The sequence below is a fragment of the Zalophus californianus genome, chromosome 2 (genome assembly GCF_009762305.2).
Source record: "Zalophus californianus isolate mZalCal1 chromosome 2, mZalCal1.pri.v2, whole genome shotgun sequence".
In the NCBI taxonomy this organism is placed as follows: Eukaryota; Metazoa; Chordata; class Mammalia; order Carnivora; family Otariidae; genus Zalophus; species Zalophus californianus.
In genome coordinates, this window is record NC_045596.1 from 125,128,163 (window position 1) to 125,152,474 (window position 24,312).

The following is a 24,312-nucleotide window of genomic DNA, read 5'->3' on the forward strand; positions in this document are numbered from 1 at the left end:
TTTTTCTTTTTTGATCTCTAAATCTCTGAAATAGCACTGTTTTTTGTTTTTTGTTTTGGGTTTTTGTTTTGTTTTAAGATTTTATTTATTTATTCATTTGAGAGAGAAAGAGCATGAGAGAGAGAGAGAGCATGAGCGGGGGGAGGGGCAGAGGGAGGGAGAAGCAGACTCCCCACTGAGCAGAGAGCTGGATGTGGGGCTCGATCCCAGGACCCTAGGATCATGACCTGGGCAGAAGGCATATGCTTAACCAACTGAGCCACCCAGGCACCCTGAAGTAGCTCTGTTTTGAGTTCTGTGTGAAATCTGATTCTTTAGCTACTTTTCCTATATTTTTCTTTTAAATTTCCTTTTTGCTTTGGTTAACTAGAATGGGTTTTCTCTTGCTTATAAACACAGGATCCTAATAAATTAAATCAAATATACATCACTTTAAAATGCAAATAGCCACCGAATGTTGTATGGAAGTATTGAATCACCATATTGCACACCTGAAACTAATATTATACTGTATGTTAACTAACTGGAATTTAAATAAAACTTTTTAAAAAAATTTTTTAAATAAATTAAATGCAAATAGATTTCAGCAATATAAAATAGATTTACCTGTGGTGTCTAGGGGTAATCGCATGTAAATTATATATAAAATTCCAATGGTTAAATCACTTCCAAATTTAAAATCAAACCAGAAATGACGGTATCACTTACACTTTTTTCTGTCCATCCATTCCTCTAGTTCTACAAAGTTTATAATTTGTCTTGTCCTCCAAAGACCAAGTCGATATTTAACACGATGGATCTGTCTACAATACATGTTTATAACTGCTCTCAAATTTGGTCCATGAGACAAAGCCTATAAAACAGAAATATAGACAGTAAAGCCCCATATTTACATATTTCTTCTATATATATTTAATCTGATTTTGCCCTTTTCATTCCATCTATTTCACTCAGTTTCTTAAATTATGGATGTATTTATTAATGTTTATTGCATAGGTTGGCTAAACACATGCACTGTAGAAGAGGGTAATCTCCTTGAAGTTCAGAGAGCCTCAGTATGAGAAGCTTTGTCATCAGATACCCATAATTTCCATAGCAGAGTTTTCAATGATGGATATTTTCATGGAAGCTTCCTAGGTTGGCATCTAGATTTCTATAATAGGTATGTAACCCACTTGGCCAGAAAAAAAAAAGTTTTATTAAGGCATTATTCTGTAATGGTGATTATTGCCTAAGCTATTCACTAGGGGTGCTCAAATCCTTATTTATTTTCTTTCTTTTGAAAATTGTCTTTTACTTATTTTTTACTGGACTTCACATGTTTTTCAAGCTGATTTCTAAAACTCTGTTAAATTAATCCTTTTCAGCATATTTACAAACTTTATTTTATCAGTTTGCCTTTTAACTATGTTTATATATATATGTGTGTGTGTATATAGATATGTGTGTGTGTATATAGATTTTCTACATTCTATTACAATAGGCTTTAAAAATTAAAGTGTAAAAATTAATCTATTTCAAGTGTTTTTTCTTTTCTAAATAAACATTTCCATTTTATTTACCAATTCAATTATTTTTACATTTTACATTTACTAGCTCATTAATTTCTCTACTTATCATTATTAATTCCTTTTTAAAGGATTGTGTTCCTGTTCGTGACTTTTTAAAGACTTAATTCATCTATTTTCATTATTTTTTTAAGAATGTATTTAAGTCCATGAATTTTTATCTGCGTCATCTTTCTTTTGATGTGCTTTGTGTACCATTTTACAAGTGAAAAAACTGAGGCAAAAAATCTTTAAATAACTTTCCCAGTTATTGGGTGGTTAGTTGCAGTAGCTAGTAAGTTAGCAAGTTGCAGAATTGGTTTTGAAACCAAAACAGGGACACTCCAGGGCACATACTTTTAATTATACATTATATTCCTCTTAATTTATTTAAATTTAGTGTTTTTCATTCATTCTATGAATTTTTTTTATTATTATGTTATGTTAGTCACCATACATTACATCATTAGTTTTTGATGTAGTGTTCCATGATTCATTGTTTGCGTATAACACTCAGTGCTCCATGCAGTATGTGCCCTCTTTAATACCCATCACCAGGCTAATCCATCCTCCCAACCCCCTCCTCTCTAGAACCCTGTTTGTTTCTCAGAGTCCACAGTCTTTCATGGTTTGTCTCCCCCTGTGATTCCCCCCCCTTCATTCTTCCCTTCCTGCTATCTTCTTTTTATTTTAACATATAATATATTATTCGTTTCAGAGGTACAGGTCTGTGATTCAACAGTCTTGCACAATTCACAGTGCTCACCATAGCACATACCCTCCCCAATGTCTATCACCCAGCCACCCCATCCCTCCCACCCCCCACCACTCCAGCAATCCTCAGTTTGTTTCCTGAGATTAAGAATTCCTCATCTCAGTGAGGTCATATGATACATGTCTTTCTCTGATTGACTTATTTCGCTCAGCATAATACCCTCCAGTTCCATCCACATTGTTGCAAATGGCAAGATTTCATTCCTTTTGATGGCTGCATAATATCCCATTGTATGAATATACCACTTCTTCTTTATCCATTCATCTGTCGATAGACATCTTCACTCTTTCCATAGTTTGGCTATTGTGGACATTGCTGCTATAAACATCGGGGTGCACATACCCCTTCAGATCCCTACATTTGTATCTTTGGGGTAAATACCCTGTAGTGCAATTGCTGGGTCATATGGTAGCTCTATTTTCAACTTTTTGAAGAAACTCCATACTGTTTTCCAGAGTGGCGGCACCAGCTTACATTCCCACCAACAGCGTAAGAGCCCCTTTCTCCACATCCCCGCCAACATCTGTCGTTTCCTGACTTGTTAAGTTTAGCCATTCTGACTGGTATGAGGTGGTATCTCATTGAGGTTTTGACTTGGATTTCCCTGATGCTGAGCGATGCTGAGCACTTTTTCATGTGTCTGTTGGCCATTTGGATGTCTTCTTTGGAAAAATGTCTGTTCGTGTCTTCTGTCCATTTCTTGATTGGATCATTGTTCTTTGGGTGTTGAGTTTAATAAGTTCTTTATAGATTTTGGATACTAGCCCTTTATCTGATATGTCATCTGCAAATATCTTCTCCCATTCTGTCGGTTGTCTTTTGGTTTTGTTGACTGTTTCTTTTGCTGTGCAAAAGCTTTTTATCTTGATGAAGTCCCAATAGTTCATTTTTGCCCTTGCTTCCCGTGCCTTTGGTGATGTTTCTAGGAAGTTGCTGTGGCTGAGGTCGAAGAAGTTGCTGCCTGTGTTCTCCTTTAGGATGTTGATGGACTCCTGTCTCACATTTAGGTCTTTCAACCATTTTGAGTCTATTTTTGTGTGTGGTGTAAGGAAATGGTCCAGTTTCATTCTTCTGCATGTGGCTGTCCAATATTCCCAACACCATTTGTTTGTTTTGATTTCTTTCCTAATACATTTCCTTCAACATTTAATAACATTTCTCAATGTTTGTTTTTAATCTGCCTTCTAGTCAATAGGCTCTTGTCGCTTTTAGAAAAATTAATGAATTGGTCACACTGGTAACACTGGTAGAGCATTCCCTAACATATGAATTTTAGTGGGAGGCAGAACAAACCTCCCACAATTTGAAGCCACACATCAGATACTAATGACCCAAGTTTCCTCTGTTGAAGCTGTGTTCATTATCTAAATCAGCACCAGACTTTTTAATTGAAACTAGTAATGCTTTGAAGACAAACAGTGGTAAATCTATTTGTGTGGTACAGTAACTGTGGTAGCAATACCCATTTTTCAAGGGCAGCACTCGTGGAGGCAGGAATACCCAGGATTCAGTATCTGCATTAGACTCTTTCTATGTAGGATGTGGTTGGAGGCCTGAGAGCTATCTAGCCTTCATCATACTTTTACATTTCAGAACTTAGTTCTCCAGACCTCTGCCCAATATTCTACTCAATATCTTTCTGCTTAAATCTCTTAGTAGGTTTCTTTTACTTATAATTAAGAATCGAGCAATGTTCTCATTGTGCCCTTAGAACAAGAGTCAAAAGGGCCCTGGTTGGAGTGCCTTTCTGAAATGGATGATGACATTTGCTAAGAGAACAGGGCATTAGGCAGCCATCAAACTCAGCTGCAGTGTCTTTCCCTTCAAATTTAATAAATCCTCTTTTGGGAACACAGCCTGTCTTGTGAGGGCCTCCTTCTCAGATCTGAGGCTTTCAGAAGGTTATCTAGGTTTTCATGTTTAAGAAGTTGAGCAGGAGAAAACTATAAGGGTCCATCTGCATGGTTCTTCCGACAGCGTGCCTCTCTGCTAGTCTTCTTCATGGAAATATGCCTCCATTATGGTGCTATGTACATCTACGTATGTAAATCTTTCATCATATTTCTAAACATTTCTGAGGACAGAATTAGAAAAATGTACAAATTGATGTTTACAAAAACAGTATTGGAATATAAAAGACTCACTGCAAATTAGTAATTATAATTTTCCAATCCATGTTGATTTAAAGGGTAAATGTATCATACTTAGTACACATCAATGTTTAAAAATTTTTCTAGTATGCATTTTTAGCCTGCCTTTTGTTTGATATGGTCATGTCTTGTTTCAAAAAAGTAATGAATGGATTCCTTGTTTGGAGAATTCCACTACCTTATGACACTTAGTGGGGCTTAATTTCTTTATTACAAGGTAGAGTGCTCTCTTTTCCTATTTATTTGCCATTTATGCTTCTCCTACAGTAAAGTACTAGTTCATGTCTTCTACCTATTTCTTCTCTTATTATTGTAGTGTGTTTCTTATCAATTTATAATAGATCTTTACATGTTGAGTTTTTTTTTTTTTAACACTGGGGCAATATCAAATGTTTTACTACAGTTTGACTTTTTAACTTTTTAAAAATGATTTTTAGACATATAAGCAGATAACTTGCCCACATATATTAACTGAGTCTAACCTTGTCTAAACACTTACATATGACATTATCCAAAAGGGTCTTTAAACTGATAAGAAAAGATACTACATTTGATCTTAGCCAAAAGGCCAAGAAGCTATCCAAAAAGGGTCTTTATACAAAAAAACCTTATTAAAGCAGGAAAATGTTTTTAAACCTAAAACTGGGTTTTTAAAACCTAGTTTAGGCTTTTAAACCTAAGCTAAAACCCAATGAAATAAGGATTGAATATTCTGAATTGTTATCTTACACACACATACATAAACATATTTAACAAGTACACAAGCTTCACTTCCCCACCCACTAAAGAATTAGTGAAGCCCTTAGACACACACATGTGGCTAAAGCAAATGTTTCTCTCCTGGGTTGGGTTCTTCTCTCTTCAGGCCTCTTTTCTGTGTCAGCTGCCACTCACTTTGATCTTAGTCAGAATGATTATAATATACCTGAAGCACATGCTTAATTTTTCTACCTCTAATTGCTTAGTATAAAGACTGTGAGTACACATTCTTGGTCAGCAGTATCACGGAATCTTGTCTTACTCCCATGCATCTCTGCAAAATTTAAGTAGCAGTTTCTGATTGCCACACAATTGGTGCTCCTTTATATCAATACAACTGGGGCTCTCTGCATCATCTTCCTGATGTGAGCACACCCCAACTGGCTCTACAATGTCAGAATGGAGTTTTAATCTAATTTTGGCTTTTGGCAAGACATTTCAATGTCTATATTGAGCCTGACCTGAGAAAAGACTCCACCATTTTGCAATGATCATTGAATACTGTTATTACCAGAATGGTCTAATGTTTTAAATTGTCTGGAACCAGGCAGACTTAGGTTTGATGCTCAAAATTCAGCTATGCCACTGGTTGGAGGTGTAACTTTAGACAAGTTTTGTTAACTCTCTGTGCCTTACTTTTCATAGCTAGTAAAGATAATTATACAACTTAAAGGAGGGGTACCACTTCAATTCTTGGTCACCAACCTCACCTGGGTTCTCAAAGTGGCATGAAAATTCACCTGTGTTTTTCTAGGCATCTCTATTTTTGTCATTTTCTGTAGAAACTCAATCTCCTCAAACATTCAAACTCACCTTCTAAAGGCTCACTCTCAGCAAATGACCTTGCTCCCTACTTCACCAAGGGGAAAGCATTAGATTATTGTTATCTCAACTTCCTATCACCAAATCTAAACACTCAGCAACATCCTTTGGTCCTACAACAGAGAAATAGTTCTCTCTTACCTAAGGCTAATCAAGGTCATCCATGAACTAACTGTTGTAAAGACAGGATTAGCCTTAGGTGTCTTATAAACACACTCCCTCCAATATTCTTAACCTTCTAATATGGATTATTCTCATCTCTCTTATATCATCAACCTTCCCCTCTTATTCATTTTTGCAATAAACATTTAAATGTACTTTTCCATTGTAAACTATCCTGCCCTAAAGCTCATAGTGTCTCATATTTATCTACTCTAGATGTTTTCACTTCTTTGCTTTCCACACATCACTCCACTGAAACTTGTCAAGGTCATCCATGAACTAACTGTTGTAAAGACAGAAAATTCTGTCTTAACTTCATTCCTAGCAGCATTGGAGACTACTGACTCCACCTTCTTTCTTAATACAATACTCCCATGGCTCCAGTTAGTATCACTAATAATGATCTCAAATCTACAGACAGGGGCAGAGTATAGGAAGCCATCCTTGGTCAGGGAGCCAAATCAAAATATTTAGGAAAAATTTTTTCAAATTTCACATCCTCTGATCCAAATATGCTATTATACATCTTCCATCATGTTGAAAATTTTATTTATTTTAACTTGTATACTTAATTTACATAACTTAGTTAATTAATTAGGAACGTAATATGTAGCAGGAATTATTCTAGACTTTGTGAATAGATTAATGAACAGAAAAGGCAAAATTCTTGTCTCAGGGAGTTACATTGTAATGGGAGGAACAATAATCCAATAAACAAATATCTATATGTTGGGTGGCAGTAAATGGTCTGAAGTCTTTTAAACAGAATAGGGAGTGACCAGACTGGATATAACTTTTTATAAGGTAGTATTGAGCAGGCTTTTTTATAATTAACAATGAGCACAGACCTGAATGAAGAGAACCATCCTGTCACCTGAGTAAAGAGCTTTCTCAGAGGTAACATGAGAATCACTGCTAAATGGGGCTACTTTCATGAGTGGGAAGATTTTATTGTCTTCCTCAAGTATGTTAAGGTAGAAAAGAATTTAAGAACTATTGATGAAGACTAAATGTTTCCTTATAGCCCAATCTTCCTTCTGAGTTTTAGACCCATACGTTCAGCTGCCTCCCAGACATCTCAAAGATTTACCATGGGTAGTTCAAAGTCAGTGTTGAAAACTGGACTCTATCTCTTTTTCTTTCCTCTCCTCTCCTACTGGCTCTTCCTCTTAAATTCTGTATTTCACAACCACCCACCAGGTTGCCCAAGACAAAATGCGCAAAAACTGAGAAACTGTTCTTGACTCCTCCATCTCCCTTATCTTCAAATCCATTCAAACCCAATGTCCTACGTCTGCTCCATTTCTCCAGCCCTAACCCATGCCACCATTATCACACACCGAATTATTGAAAAAGCATACTAGTTGTCCTCCCTCTAATTCTCTCACCCTCTTCCCCCAATTCATTGCCCAGAGTCAGAAATTTTTCTAAAAGGCAAATCTATAAATGTCACTGATCTGCTTTAAAGTCATCCATTCCCATATACTAAGTAAAAGCATAAACTCCTTAGCATGGCTTTTAAGAACATGCTGAATCAGACTGCTATCTCAGCTTCCTCTACTGCCACTATCCTCCCAACCAACTCTCAGCCCCTCAATGTTCTAGCTCACCTACGGTCACTGATTGTCTTTCACTGTGCCTACAACTCTCTCAGCCTACCGGTCTACCTGACAGAATATAACTACCCCTCATTTTCTGGATCTCAATGTATTGGCACTATCCAACACCCACACCAGACACCGCATTTTGGATTAAATGGTCAAAGTTCTCCAATAGTACCTAAGACTTCTTTTAGTTATCTGCATGCCTCTTCAGATTATATGCTCTACGAGATCACACACCAGGCAAGAAACTGGATCCAATACATAGTAACTGTTATCAAAAAAATTTTTAACTTTTCTGTTCAATGTCAACTGTGCCATGGGGACCATGGATGGGCTTCAGGATTTTCTTATTGTTTCTGTTTTGTGTTTTGAGATAATGAGAGGAAATCCATACTTTATCAAATTTTCAAAGGATTCTGTGACCAAAATGTTAAAAACCACTGGCCTATGCATGGGATACTGTTATGGTAACCTAAAACTCAGATTTTTCCAGAACTATTCCAAGTATATTTATTTAACAAATATTTATTCAAAAAAAATTTTGAACACTTTCTTATTGGAACCACGAGCTATTCAAATGCCCTAGAGTTTCAGTATTTGGGGCAAATATCAAATGAATATATCAATTTAAGACTGAAATTTAAAAATTTAAATTATGAATATTCAGAGAAAAATATTGAAATTAAGTAAAATCTTAGAGGCATCACATTGAGAAAAAAATATTGTTTTTGAACCTTTACTGGGGTTTTTTAGATCACTATTACTTATTCCAAAACACATGCAAATGAACAACACAGAGTTTTTAAAAGGAAAAGGACACTTCAAATGGTGGAAATAAATGATGCTTATAGTTAAACACAGCGATCTCTGTGGTACCCTTACGACTGATATGATAGGTCAGTATTGCTCCATTATTTCGAAATAAACCCAAACGGGAGTATTTCACAGGAAATGATGGAAATTGTACAGTCTCTTGAGGTAATTCAAAGTGACATTCTAGTAGACACTGTCCACAACTACAAGCTCTGAAGTGGCAGCCAAACAATATGACTATGGGAGTTTTCCAGCAGAGGGATTGCCATGGTGCTGACAATTATCCAGTGATTTGCCATGCAGCCTCTAGAGCAGAAAATCTATCAAGAATTCCCCCAACAACAACTTTGCACATAGGCACAGTCCTGGAACCTGACAATGTATGCATTACAGGCCTGCTGAACTAGCTGTTCAACAACACGTAAGACAACATTAACCATACAAACAGAGCAGCCATCAACATACAAAGTCCCATACCAGTGATAGAATAAAAAAGAAATCAATGATCATAACAAATTTTATAACCAAATCAAAGTCAACAATCTAGTTTATATTGGCTCCAACTCTTTAAACGTGCATCCCATTCTTTTCATTTCAAATTCTACCTCTACATAGAAATTCAACATTTTCCTTGTCAGTATCTCCTTTTCACCATGATCTTGGACCCATTCTTGCTCTTTAAGTTTACTAGGCTCATTTTTCTCCCAGAGGTGATGGATGACTCTTCAATAGCAGGAAATGCCATAATTAAATTAAATCATAATATAAATGCATAATCATATATATGTGTATACATATGATATATAATATATATTCTCTATTATATACTTACATATATACATCCAGGATGCAAAAACTCTCACCAAAATACTAGCCAATAGGATCCAACCGTACATTAAAAGGATTATTCACCATGACCAAGTGGGATTTATTCCTGGGCTGCAAGGTTGGTTCAACAACCACAAATCAATCAATGTGATACCATACATTAATAAAAGAAAAAACAAGAACCATAGGATCCTCTCAATAGATGCAGAAAAAGCATGTGACAAAGTACAGCATCTTTCTTGATAAAAACTCTTCAGAGTATAGGGATAGAGGGTACAAACCTCAATATCATAAAAGCCATCTTTGAAAAACCCACAGCGAATATCATTCTCAATGGGGAAAAGCTGAGAGCTTTCCCCCTAAGGTCAGGAACATGGCAGGGATGTCCACTATCACCACTGCTATTCAACATAGTAGTAGAAGTCCTAGCCACAGCAATCAGACAACAAAAAGAAATCAAAGCTTCCAAATCAGCAAAGAAGAAGTCAAAACTCTCACTCTTTGCAGATGATATGATACTTTATGTGGAAAACCCAAAAGACTCCACCCCAAAACTGCTAGAACTCATACAGGAATTCAGTAAAGTGGCAGGATATAAAATCAATGCAGAGAAATCAGTGGCATTCCTATACACCAACAACAAGACAGAAGAAAGAGAAATTAAGGAGTTGATCCCATTTACAATTGCACCCAAAACCATAAGATACCTAGGAATAAATCTAACCAAAGAGGCAAAGAATCTGTACTCAAAAAACTATAAAATACTCATGAAAGAAATTGAGGAAGACACAAAGAAATGGAAAAAACGTTCCATGCTCATGGATTGGAAGAACCAATATTGTGGAGATGTCAATGCTACCTAGAGCAATCTACACATTCAATGCAATCCCTATCAAAATACCATCCACTTTTTTCAAAGAAATGGAACAAATAATCCTAAAATTTGTATGGAACCAGAAAAGACCCCAAATAGCCAGAGGAATATTGAAAAAGAAAAGCAAAGCTGGCGGCATCACAATTCCAGACTTCCAGCTCTATTCCAAAGCTGTCATCATCAAGACAGTATGGTACTGGCACAAAAACAGACACATAGATCAATGGAACAGAATAGAGAGCCCAGAAATGGACCCTCAACTCTATGGTCAACTCATCTTTGACAAAGCAGGAAAGAATGTCCAATGGAAAAAAGACAGTCTCTTCAACAAATGGTGTTGGGAAAATTGGACAGCCACATGCAGAAGAATGAAACTGAACCATTTCCTTACACCACACACAAAAACAGACTCCAAATGGTTGAAAGACCTAAATGTGAGACAGGAGTCCATCAACATCCTAAAGGAGAACACAGGCAGCAACCTCTTCAACCTCGGCCACAGCAACTTCTTCCTAGAAACATCGCCAAAGGCAAGGGAAGCTAGGGCAAAAATGAACTATTGGGACTTCATCAAGATAAAAAGCTTTTGCACAGCAAAAGAAACAGTCAACAAAACCAAAAGAGAACCGACACAATGGGAGAAGATATTTGCAGATGATATATCAGATAAAGGGCTAGTATCTAAAATCTATAAAGAACTTCTTAAACTCAACACCCAAAGAACAAATGATCCAATCAAGAAATGGGCAGAAGACACGAACAGACATTTTTCCAAAGAAGACATCCAAACGGCCAACAGACACATGGGAAAGTGTTCAACATCGCTCGGCATCAGGGAAATAAAAATGAAAACCTCAATGAGATACCACCTCACACCAGTCAGAATGGCTAAAATTAACAAGTCAGGAAATGACAGATGTTGGCGGGGATGTGGAGAAAGGGGAGCCCTCCTACACTGTTGGTGGGAATGCAAGCTGGTGCAGCCACTCTGGAAAACAGTATGGAGGTTCCTCAAAAAGTTGAAAATAGAGCTACAATACGATCCAGCAATTGCACTACTGGGTATTTACCCCAAAGATACAAACGTAGGGATCTGAAGGGGTATGTGCACCCTGATGTTTATAGCAGCAATGTCCACAATAGCCAAACTATGGAAAGAGCGAAGATGTCCATCAACAGATGAATGGATAAAGAAAATGTGATATATATATATATATATACACACACACACACACACACAATGGAATATAATACAGCCATCAAAATGAATGAAATCTTGCCATTTGTAACGACGTGGATGGAACTGGAGGGTATTATGCTGAGCGAAATAAGTCAATCGGAGAAAGACATGTATCATATGACCTCACTGATATGATGAATTCTTAATCTCAGGAAACAAACTGAGGGTTGCTAGAGTGGTGGGGATGGGAGGGATGGAGTGGCTGGGTGATAGACATTGGGGAGGGTATGTGCTATGGTGGGCACTGTGAATTGTGTAAGACTTTGAATCATAGACCTGTACCCCTGAAATAAATAATACATTGTATGTTAAAAAAAAAAAGAAGAAGAAGAAGATGATAGCAGGAAGGGAAAAATGAAGGGGGGAAATTGGAGGGGGAGATGAACCATGAGAGACTATGGACTCTGAGAAACAAACTGAGTGGGGGGATGGGTTAGCCTGGTGATGGGTATTAAAGAGGGCACGTTCTGCATGGAGCACTGGGTGTTATACTGAAACAATGAATCATGGAACACTACAACAAAAACTAATGATATAATGTATGGTGATTAACATAAAATAATAAAAAAAAATTTTTTTAAAAGAAGCGATGTGGTGGTATAAATTTGAAGATATATACTCCCAAATAGGTCACTTATTTGTGTTGCTTATGAGAGACATGTAATTAAAAGGTATAGATAACCTGAGCACAATAATAACCAAAAGAATAGAGAGATCATTTCTGTTTGATGGACCAGGGACAATGTCTTAGCACGTATATTTAAGAAAGATCTTGAAAGATGAGTTGGAATTTATCCAAAGATTAGGGAGGGAGAGTATTCTCTAAGTATTCTTAAGAGAACAGCATTAACACATAAGATATAATAGGAAACAATCAGGGAATTAAAGAATTTGGGCTTTGCTAGAGCACAGGGCATTAGTGAGGAAGTATCATGGGATGAAGATGGACAGTGGGCAAGTGCCAGACCAGGGAAGTCACGTGTACTCTGTTAGAGAATTTATACTTTCTCCTACAAACAATATAGGGCCATTAAAAGATTATAAGAAATGGAATAAGGCAATCAGAGTGAAATTTCCTTAATTGCATATGACACATTAGACGGTAGGTGGCAAGGAGAATAATTAGGAGACCACTGTAGTTCTCCATGTAAGGGTTGATAAATAGAAGCTCTGGCAAGAAACAAAGAGAGGAAGAGCAACACAAGAAATGTTATGGTGATAATCAATTGAACATGGAAATGAGGAAGTTGAGAGTCTAAAACTCCAGGTATAGCTTGGACTATGGGTGATGGAATAGTTCATCAATATAGGTAGTACAGGGGGTGGCCCAAGATGATGGCATAGGAAGATCCTGATCTCACCTATCCTACAAACACACCAAACCACAGCTACATGTGGACAATTCCCTCTGAAAAAGAAAAGAAAATTAGCAGAAGTGTTCCTCTACAACAAAGGATAAAAGGACCATCTCAAGATGGGTAGGAAAACCAACCCATCAAGAGACACAAAGGGTTGTAGGGAACTGAGATTCTCCTCTTAAAAGGCTTACCTAGTCTCACTCATCCCAGGACCCAGTACAAAAGTCACAGTTTGGAAAGCACCTAGACTATATGTGAAGGGAATTCACTTGCTAATCTTAAGGCAAGGGGCAGGGGATGGCTGGGACTCTCTTCAGAGATGGACACACTGGCAGATGCCATTTTGCACTCTCCCCCAACCTAACACAGGCAGGTATGTCAGATTTAGTGCCATCCTGCTGCCTTGCTAAGGCTGGTGGGGGTGGACGGTGGTGGCACTGGGTGGGGCCCATGAGTGTGAGCAGTCACAACATTCTCCCAGTCCCTTGCTAAAGCTTGTGAGCATGGGGGTTTGCAGTACTTATTGCTCCACTCCCTGGCTGGGGCCAGCAAGTGCCAGTGACCATGACATTCTCCCAGTCTCTTGCTAAACCTAGCAGGTACACACAAACAAAGCACTCTCCTACTGCCCCTCTAAAGCCCACAGGCACATGCAACCAAAGCATTTTCCCACAGCTCTGCTGAAACCAATGAGTGTGCCCTGCTCCCTATACTCTTCACCTGCTTTACTAAAGTCAGAGCCTTGGCCACTAGAGCCAGGCAACCAAGGGGATGCCCCTTGGTTGCCTGGCTCTAGTGGCCAAGGGGGTTCATGTTCCTGGGCTGCACAGTACTGCAATTAAAAAGACAGCTCTTGGCACCTCCAGACTACCACAATCAGCAGACTGAAACACACCCCCAGTCTTCCTGTAAAGAAGGTACACTTACTTGTCCTAGAGCTTCAGCCATCTTTTTAGTATCTATTTCACTTATTTCTGCTCTGATCTTTATTATTTCCTTCCTTCTTCTAACTTTGGGTTTCATTTCTTCTTTTAGTTCCTTTAAGTGCAAAATTAAACAGTTTGAGATTTTTCTTGTTTGGGTTTTTTTTTTTTTTTTTTGAGGTAGGCCTGTACTACTATGAATTACTCCTTAGAATTACTTTTGCTGCATACCATAGATTTTGATATATCACATTTTCATTTCCATTAGTCTCTTGGTATTTTTAAAATTTCTCCTTTCTTTTGTTGGCCCAATGGTTGTTTAGTAGCCTGTTGTTTAATCTCCACATATTTGTGATTTTTCTACTTTTCTTCTTGTAATTGATTTCTAGTGTCATACCATTCAATGGTCATGCTTGATATGATTTCAATCTTCTTAAATGTAATGTGACTTGTTTTGTGGCCTAACATGTGCTCTATCCTGTAGAATGTTGTATGTGCACTTAAGAAAAATGTATGTTTTGCTGCTTTTGGATGGGATGTTCTGCATAAAGCTATTCAAACCATCTAATCTGTCATTTAAGGCTGAGGTTTCACTATTAGTTTCCATATGGATAATTTATCCATTGACATAAGTGTGGTGTTAAAGTCCCCTACTATTATTGCAGATTTAATACCTATACTTCTCAAACTCTTCCAAAAAATTGAAAGAATGAACACTTCCAAACTCATTTTATGAGGCCAGGACTACCCTGATACCAAAGCCAGAGAAGAACATCACAAAAAAAAAGAAAGAAAAGAAAATCGAATATGGCAATTTTTTATTATCATTAGTATATTAAAATGTTTATCATTTATTTGTTCACATTGTGCTAAGCACCATGTTAGAAACTTTATATGTTATTTTTAACCTTTTCAACAAATATTTTCCAAGATTCAGAATTCTGACTCTAAATTCATGCTTGTTTTCACATAGTTTTTTTAAATTAGTTTTTAGATATCCATCAACCATTTATATGGTATGCCCACTTACTTACTGGTTTTGTTATATAGTTGTCTGATATTAAAGAATCCAGTTGGTAGAAAAATAGATGATAAATATCAATAAAACAAACAGGGTTCTAGAGGGGAGGGGGTTGGGGGGATGGGTTAGCCTGGTGATGGGTATTAAAGAGGGCACGTATTGAATGGAGCACTGGGTGTTATACACAAACAATGAATCATGGAACACTACATCAAAAACTAATGATGTAATGTATGGTGATTAACATAACATAATAAAATTAAATTTAAAAAAAGAAAGAAAAGAAAAGAAAATCACTGGCCAGTGTCCCTGATGAACATAGACACCAAAATCCACAACTAAATATTAGCAAACTGAATTCAACAATACATTAAGATGATCACATACCATGCTCAAGTGAAATTTATTCCAGGGGATGCAAGAATGTTTCAACACCCATAAATCAATCAACCTGATGCACCACATTAACAAAATGAAGGATAAAAATCATATGATCATTTCAGTAGATGTAGAAGAAGCATTTGATGGAATTCAACATTCATTTTTGATAAAAACTCTCAATAAAATGGGTATAGAGGGACCACACCTCAACTAATAAAAAGGTCATATATAACAAACTTAGAGCTAACATCATACTCAACAATGAAAAGCTAAAAGCTTTTCCTCTAAGATCAGGAACAAAACAAAGATGCCCACTCTCACCACTTTTATTCAACATTACATGGGAAGTCCTAGACACAGCAATTAAGAAAAAAAGAAAAGGAAATAAAAGGCTTCCAAATTGGAAAAGAAGAAGTAAAGTCATCACTATTTGCAGATGATATACTGTATATAAAAAAAAACCCATAGACTCCACCAAAATACTACTAGGTTTAATGAATGAATTCAGTAAAGTTATAGGCTACAAAATCAACATATAGAAATATATTATGTTTCTTTATGGTAATAACAAGCTATCAGAAAGAGAAATTAAGAAAACAATCTTATTTACTAGTGCATCCAAAAGAATAAAATACTTAGAAATAAATTTAACCAAAGAGATGAAAGAACTGTACTTTGAAAACTATAAGACACTGATGAAAGAAACTGAAGATGACAGGAATAAATGAAAAAAACATACTATGTTCATGGATTGGAAGAATTAATATTATTAAGATGTCCATACTACCCATAGTAATGTACAAATCCATTGCAATCCCTATCAAAATACCAGTAGCATTTTTCACAGAACTAGAATAATCCTAAAATTTGTATGGAACCAAAACAACTCCAAATAACCAAAACAATCTTGAAAAAGAACAAAGCTGGAAGTTTCATGCTCCAGGATTTCAAACTATGCTACAAAGCTATAGCGTTGAAAACACATAAATCAATGGAAGAGAATAGACAGCCCAGAAAAAACCCCACACTTATAAAGTCAAGTAATCTGTGATAACAGAGGTAAGAATATACAATGATGAAAAGACAGTTTCTTCAATAAATGATGTTGTTAAAACTGGACAGCTACAAGAATGAAACTGGTTCACTTTATTACACCAAAAACAAAAATAAACTCAAAATGTATTAATGGCTTAAATGAGAACTGAAAATATAAAGCTTCTAGGAGAAAACTCAGGTAGCTCTTGAACATTGGTCTTAGCAGTACTTTTTTAGATATTTCTCCTCAGGCAAGGCCAACAAGAGCAAAAATAAACAGATGAGACTACCTCCAACTAAAAAGCTGTTGCACAGCAAAAGGAAACCATCAACAAAATGAAAAAAAAAAATCCTAATGAATGGCAGAAATTATTTGCAAATGACATATCAGGTAAGGAGTTAACATTCAAAATATGTAAAGAACTCATACAACTCAATATCAAAAAAATCCAATTAAAATATGGGCATAGTATACCTGAATAAATGTTTCTCCAAAGAAGACATACAGATGGCCAACAGACACATGAAAAGATGCTCAATATTACTAACCATCAGGGAAATGCAAATCAAAACCACAATAAGATATCACCTCACACCTGTCAGAATGGCCACTATCAAAAAGATAAGGAATAACAAGTATTGGTGAGGATGTGGAGAAAGGGGAACCCTTGTGCATTATCGGTAGGAATGTAAATTGGTACAACTGCTACGGAAAATAGTGTGGATGTTCCTCAAAAAATTAAAAACAGAACTACCATACAATTCATCAATTCTACTCTTGGTATTTTTCAAAGAAAATTAAAACACTAATTCTTAAAAGATATATGCACCTTTATGTTCAATGCAGCATTATTTACAATAGCCAAGATAGGGAAGCCACCTAAATGTCCATCAACAGATGAGGGGATAAAGATGTGATGATAGATCGACAGATGATAGACAGATGATAAATAGGTGATGATAGATGATAGATAGATGTTGATACATACATACATACATACATACATACATACATACAATGGAATATTATTCAGCCATAAAAAGAAATGAGATCTTGCCATTTTTAACATGGATGGATCTAGAGGGTATTGTGCTAAGTGAAGTAAGTCAGGCAGAGAAAGACAAATATTGTATGATTTCACTTACACGTGGAATCTACAACAAAACAATGAACCAACAAAACAAAGCATAAACATACTCACAGATACAAAGAATAAATTAATGGTTGCCAGACAAAATAGATCCTAGATATTTATTTTGAAACTCAAGACTGTTGCTTATGCAAGTTGCTCAGGTGTGTGTGTGTGTGTGTGTGTGTGTGTGTGTGTGTGTGTGTGTGTGTGTGTGTCTATAGTTCTTTTTGAGTTGAATGTTTATGCTGTACAAGAGTATCCAGGGGTGTGGGAAGTGGAAGAAAGTTGCTTTATATGGACAATAAGCAGCAAAAAAGGTGAAACAAAATTAGTGCAAGGACAGGTGATCCTGGCCTTAGAATAAAAGTGGTCCCAGAACTATTGGGTTAATAAAGATAAACCAGCCCTTTTGTTCAGATTCTCCAGTTTGACCAAATCTGAAACTGTCAGCAGAGTAGATAATTCATAACATTTTCTCAATGAAAAGAATGCAGTCAGAATTTTATTTAGAAAAATCATAGATACATTGACCCAGTGACTATTCAAAACTCGATTAATTTAAAATCTACAAAGGAAAATTTATACACATTATATTTAACACATGCTTTACCTTGATCATTATTCTCTGCAATCTTTTGCGTTCAAGCCATCCTCTGACATAGGCCTGTATGATGATGATCATTCTAACTACTTTTTTGGTATTTACAAATTTGGTCCTTTCCCGGAACACTTGGAAGATTTCTATGTGTGGTCCAATTCTTTTAACTTTATTGTCAAGTTTACCACTTTTACTTAGAATAGACTTTAGCCTAAAAATAAAATATAAAACTTTCTTATTATAGTTAATAACAAAAATAATCACTTCTGAAAAGTCTTAAATTCATTTCAATCATAAATGTGTTAAAATAGGAAATATATTATAATTTGTACATAGATTTCATATACATCACCTGAACATGTCAATAGGATTCTCCAAAGAAGTTTGAACATGCCAGAATCTATATAACATATATAAAATGAACCTTGTGAAGAAAGGAAATCCAAGAGAAAGCAAATTTGTCAAAGCTTATCCATAACTATTCAAAAGAGCAATATATAATATTTAAGGAACAAAATATTTTCATATGACAGAGCAAGTTAGTCAAAATAACGTTCTTATCCCAGAAGCTATTTAAACTAAAGACTACAAAATTATTTGGCACTGATATTCTGCTTACCAATCATCTGAAAAGTGATTTTATTTTCCAAAGGCTTTCAATCAAAAGGCATAGTAGTGTGTTGTTAAGGTCATGGACTACAGGATCACAGGAGCAAGCGACCATAATGGAAACCATGACAAGCCCTGACATACTGATGTGGAAGGCCCTTGCAGTGATGATAAATATGTGGGAATACTACAGACTTTCTACTATAGACAGACAGACTGTAATCTTGGTAATCTTGTAATCTACTTTTTTCATTTATATATGTTGTATTTTTTATATGGTAGTCAGTTTTTTCTAAGTCATCCAAAGTTCAAAGGCAAGTTTCCTTGCAACTTTTAGCATACAAAAATCCTTTTTTTCTTGGTAATTGCTTTTGTTTCTACAGGTTTCACAGCTGAAATTCCAAGGAGATGCCCAGATCAATTCACATACCAGAACTGAGTCTTGCCCTAAAAAGTGACTGCATATAGATCTCTGGAACCTAAGCCCAACTTTCTTGATTCTCAGAGTGAGTATCATGACTCTGTTTCTGCATTATTTTTCCCTCTGAGTTTATTTTGATGTCTGCAGTAGGCTGGTTCTTGAGGAGTCCTGTTCTACTTTGTACAACAGACATTATTTTTCTTTCCTTGGTGACTGAAATGTTGGGAGTCTGATTTGGATTATTTCACCCAGCCATCTAGCCTCTGTTCGGTGGTAGATGATAGATGACAGGGAATCCCAGCTCAGTCTTTTTCATTTGTCTTTACTATGAGCCTTGAAGTTTATGATATGCCTTGTATTACATGTTGTTTGAACACCAGTATAGCTAAAAATATTTGAGACAATTTTGTTCCCACTAGAATGAAAATCAGCTCCATATCAAGAGACTTTCATAACAAGTATTCCTTAGGGATCTTTTTTGATTCCCTGACATTCCTACTCCCAAGTAACCACAACTGAGGAGTGAAATTTGCTCAGGCACAGAAAACTGTGTTCCATATTCATTTTTAAACTATAGTTAAAGTTGTAGAATTAAGGCTGTTCATTCTCTTTGTGCTTGTGTGTATAAATGAAAAAAAAAAAAAGTCCTTACTCTCCTTGCAAAGGAAAGGTTAGCCTTGTACAATGTTCTCATAACTGTAGCTCTTTTGTATCTATGGCTGGTTCTTTCATTCTCTCGAGAAAACTTTTTTAGATTGAGTCAAAACTATATATCATTTTGTGTTCTGGAGAAATATCCCATTTAGACAAAGCTACCAGAAAAGGCAAAGAAAATGAAGCAAATTTTTCAATTTGTTTGTTTAAATTAAAATTGATTTTGAATAGCTTAGAAGAGAGCTCTGCCTTCTAAGAGGATTTTTGTTTGGTTACTACAACAATTTCTATGAATGGGCCTCGATGTCTGAAATAAACTGGTACTGAAGATAAATGTTAATCATTACTTCTGACTGTCCAGATTTTCAAGATGTATAGTGAAATCTAATGAATTCTGAGTTCCCGGCTTTTTCTCAGAAGAAATAAGAGAAGTGTTACAGAAATACCCAAGTGAGCGAAGTTTATACCCTAAGTTCCATGCTCTAACAAGAAGAGGGAAATAAATCTTAAAGAGCTACGTGTGATTGTAAAGTGATGTGTGTCGTAGATTGTTGAAGCACAAGAGCTCTGCCGGTCTCTTAAGTTGCCTCGAATGTCCCAGAGTTCTTAGTTAAAGTGTGTGAAAAGTGAAAAGTGTGTGTGTATGTGTGTGTGTGAGAGAGAGAGAACTGAAATTATTTTGGTTAAAAGCTATAGTTAATATGAGTGATTAGAACTATATTAAGTAAAAGAATTATGAAGAAATGCAAACATGTTTATAAAAGGATGGATGTGTATTGTCTGTTTTTTTATCAACTTAAAAAGAAAAAAGTTTTGGGGTGCCTGGGTGGCTCAGTTGTTAAGCGTCCTCCTTTGGCTCAGGTCATGATCCCAGCTTCCTGGGATCGAGTCCTATGTCAGGCTCCCTGCTCCCCAGAAGCCTGCTTCTCCCTCTCCCTCTCCCACTCCCCCTGCTTATGTTCCTGCTCTTGCTATCTCTCTCTCTCTCTGTCAAATAAATAAATAAATAAAAATTTTTTAAAAATTAAAAAAGAAAAATGTTTTATCTTAGGCCTTAGACATATGGACTCTGATCATTAGTACATCTCTAAATAACTGGAATGCTAAAAATAATGGAAAGGGAAATTTGAGGTTGAAGAATAATTTATAGAAGGCTTGATGTAAAGTGAATTATATTTACAAATAATGGATTTGAAAAGAAGCTATAAAATACATCAAATTTTGACCAAGTTAAGTCAATTTTGATGAGCTTGATCATAAAATAGAGAAATGCTCATGAATCCTTGACTACAAAATGTTATTTAAGTGGTATACAGAAAGAGTAAGATTAGAATTTGATTTACTTTCTGTTACATTGACAGACCGAGTTTTGAGTCTACAGTCTGCTCTTAATTTAACAAAGGAAAAATCATTTCATGCCTTCAATATAGCTTTCCTGGACAACAAAAGTTACTTATGTCACAAAAATATTCCATTTATCATAATTATCTTTTTGTTTTCTTTCTAATCTACTTCTTGCAAAATCTGGTATTCCTAATATCTAATGTTACTGTGGCTGTGTTACATTTTTTTGTACTCTAAAGGCACCTATGACTTTTGGTTCCTTTAACAATTCTTTCCAATATCATTTTCTCCAAGTTCAAACCCCAAACTTAAAAACAAACTATTATGATACATTTTAACCTATCTTTTGGGTGTACCAGATGGCTTCAAGACCACACCAAAGATTTTCTTCTTCACTATATAAAAGGAGGGATGCTAAAAATGGTAAAGTATGTTTAACATAGTTATAGAAATGAACCAAAGATGAATCTTTTTTTGACAGAGAGAGTGAGAGAGCACAAGCAGGGGGAACAGTAGAGGGAGAGGGAGAGGCAGGCTCCCCGCCAAGCAGGGAGCCCGATGTGGGGCTCGATCCCAGGACCCCACGATCATGACCTGAGCTGAAGGCAGACGCTTAACCATCTGAGCCACCCGGGCACCCCACCAAAGATGATTCTTGCATATTGGCCCCTATGTTGTTTACTTCTTACATTAGGCTAACACTTGAAAGCCTGCTGGCTCCAAACTCAAAATTCTTAGACATCCAATTGTTTTAAATATCTCCCAAAAAAAGTATAGTTTCAGTCATTTAGAGACTGTCTGCTTTGCATATCACACAAAACTGCAACCAACATCTGCTAGCCATACATAAGATAAACCTTAGGGCTGTAAAAGACCCCCAACCCACTACAGATCAGAACTCTCTGATCCAGAGACTTCCCATCTTGCTGCTGAGTGACCTACCCAGATATGTAAGCCTTCTCTTTGACTTCCTTCTCTGAGATAGAATCTACTTACCCACCTATTAATGTGTGTTGGCCTTGTGAATTGCTTTGGCCAAAAGAACCCAATGGAAGTTATGTTCTAGTTTTCAACATGTGTTTGAGAGGCCTTGAACAGTTCCATTCTCTGAATCTTACATCTGCAGAAGAACAAGCCAGCAAGCCTCTTAAGGATGAGAGACCACACAGAGAACAGACAAGTAGTACCCACTCAAGTGAACCTGGGTGGCATCAGCTGAGTCTAGACTAGATCATCAGAATTGCCTCATGAGAAACAAGAGTTGTTGTTTTAAGCCATTAAGTCTTGTGATGTTATTATAGCAACAGATAACTGATACACATATTTATGTTTTTACCCAAAAGCTAATACAATAACTGGCAAATTGATTTTTATTTTTCTAAAAGATTTTATTTATTTATTTGACACAGAGAAGGGGGAGGAGAGAGCTAGCATAAGCAGGGGGAGCGGCAAGCAAAAGGAGAAGCAGGATCCCCGCTGAGCAAGGAGCCCGATCCGGGACTCGATCCCATGACCTGAGCTGATGGCAGCCGCTTAATCGACTGAGCCATCCAGGGGCCCCTCAAATTGATTTTTAAAAAGATTTATTTCAGGGCGCCTGGGTGGATCATTCGTTAGGCGTCTGCCTTCGGCTGGGGTCATGATCCCAGGGTCCTGGGATCGAGTCCCGCATCGGGCTCCCTGCTCCGTGGGAAGCCTGCTTCTCCCTCTCCCATTTCCCCTGCTTGTGTTCCCTCTCTCACTGTCTCTCTCTGTCAAATAAATAAATAAAATCTTTAAAATAAATAAATAAATAAAAATAAAAAGATTTATTTCCATCGATTAGTAGTACTCCTGATGAATATTTTATGGGATAAATTTTTTAAAAACTTGAAGTTTATCAGTGCCCTCACTGTGAATAATACATTCTTATTTCAAGGTGATCAATGACTAAATCCTTATGGAATGAACGTTTATGTCCTCAATAAAAGATTCCATTCCTCTCCACTCTGATATTGTTGGTTGTTAAATCAAATATATACTAAATACACCCCTTTTAGTCATATCTTCAACAGGTGGCTTCTTCCTTTCTTTCATACTTGTCCAAAGCCCCAAATACAAGTTATAGCTCATAAATTATGTCTTCTGAAAGAAATATCAAAAGAATGATAGGCTATAAAAAATGCATTTTCCCAACAATTTCTAGTAGAAGGAAAAGACATGACCACAGGCTTCTCAATTTAAACTGATATCATAAACATGAACCTACTGTGTGGCTCTTTTCATCCACAAACAGACAACTTTATGGGGTAGCCTGCCTAATCCCAGATCAGCAGAATAAGACTTAATTATCTTGGACTGAATAAATGAATTAAATTATTATAAATATTAATTTTTGATTTAAAAATATGAAAAAATGCTTTTTTTCTTTATGAGGATCCACTTATAAAATTCAATTTATTTGGCTTTACTTGTACAAATGAGAATGGAAACATCCTTAAAATGGCACGTGAATGGTTCCAAATAACCCCTAAGAACTTCAGGTAAAAAAATCCTAATGAAAATTTTAATGTAGATCATAAGTTAAGAAATCACCAGAAATAGGGGCACCTGGATAGCACAATCAGTTAAGCGTCTGACTCTTGGTTTTAGCTCAGGTCTGATCTCAGGGTCAGACCTAAGCCACCTGCCCACCCCCACCCCGCCCCAGTGCTCAGCACAGGGTCTGCTTGAGGTTCTCTCTCCCTCTTCCTCTGCCCCTCCCCCCTGCACTCTCTTTCTCTGTCTTTCACTGAAATAAATAAATAAACTTAAAAAAAAGAACTCACTAGAAATAATACTATAGAAATTAAGAACACATATTAATTTATTTTATCTACAAAATAATATAGCACAATAATTCAATATATACAAAATGTCTTTATTATAGAAGTATTTATTTATAAAGTTTTAGTAAGAATCAATACTTTTTTTCTACCATGATGTAATTGAAAAATCTAGTTTGTATCTCACTTTCCATACTAAATATCACATTTAAAGGCAAGTCATTTACCTAGATGTGGTGGTTCCTAATTAGGAGCTGGACTCACTTATTAGGTGAAAATTATTGCCACTAAGTCCTAAATAATAACCAACCTGGTCCCTCTGCCACTGCCTAAGAAATTCCCATCCAATAAGATAAACTTCTGGACAAACAAGGAATATTAGGAAAACTTAAGATATTAACAAGAGAAAAAGAAAGCTTATACCTTGTATATAATGTAGGTAAAACCTAGAAGAGGA

General features: G+C 36.2%; 1 protein-coding gene and 1 pseudogene across 3 annotated transcripts in view; both read right to left on the bottom strand.

Moving 5' to 3' along the window:
• IQCM (IQ motif containing M) overlaps positions 1-24,312 on the bottom strand; it is a 453,243-nt gene that overhangs the window by 180,117 nt on the left and 248,814 nt on the right. For all 3 annotated transcript variants that reach the window (XM_027599769.1, XM_027599770.2, XM_027599768.2), the window contains exons 10-11: positions 18,036-18,234; positions 709-853 (exon numbers count right to left, since the gene is read on the bottom strand). In XM_027599769.1, the coding sequence (XP_027455570.1) occupies positions 709-853; positions 18,036-18,234 (344 nt within the window). The remainder of the gene's footprint in view (positions 1-708; positions 854-18,035; positions 18,235-24,312) is intronic.
• LOC113926150 lies at positions 4,935-5,052 on the bottom strand (annotated as a pseudogene).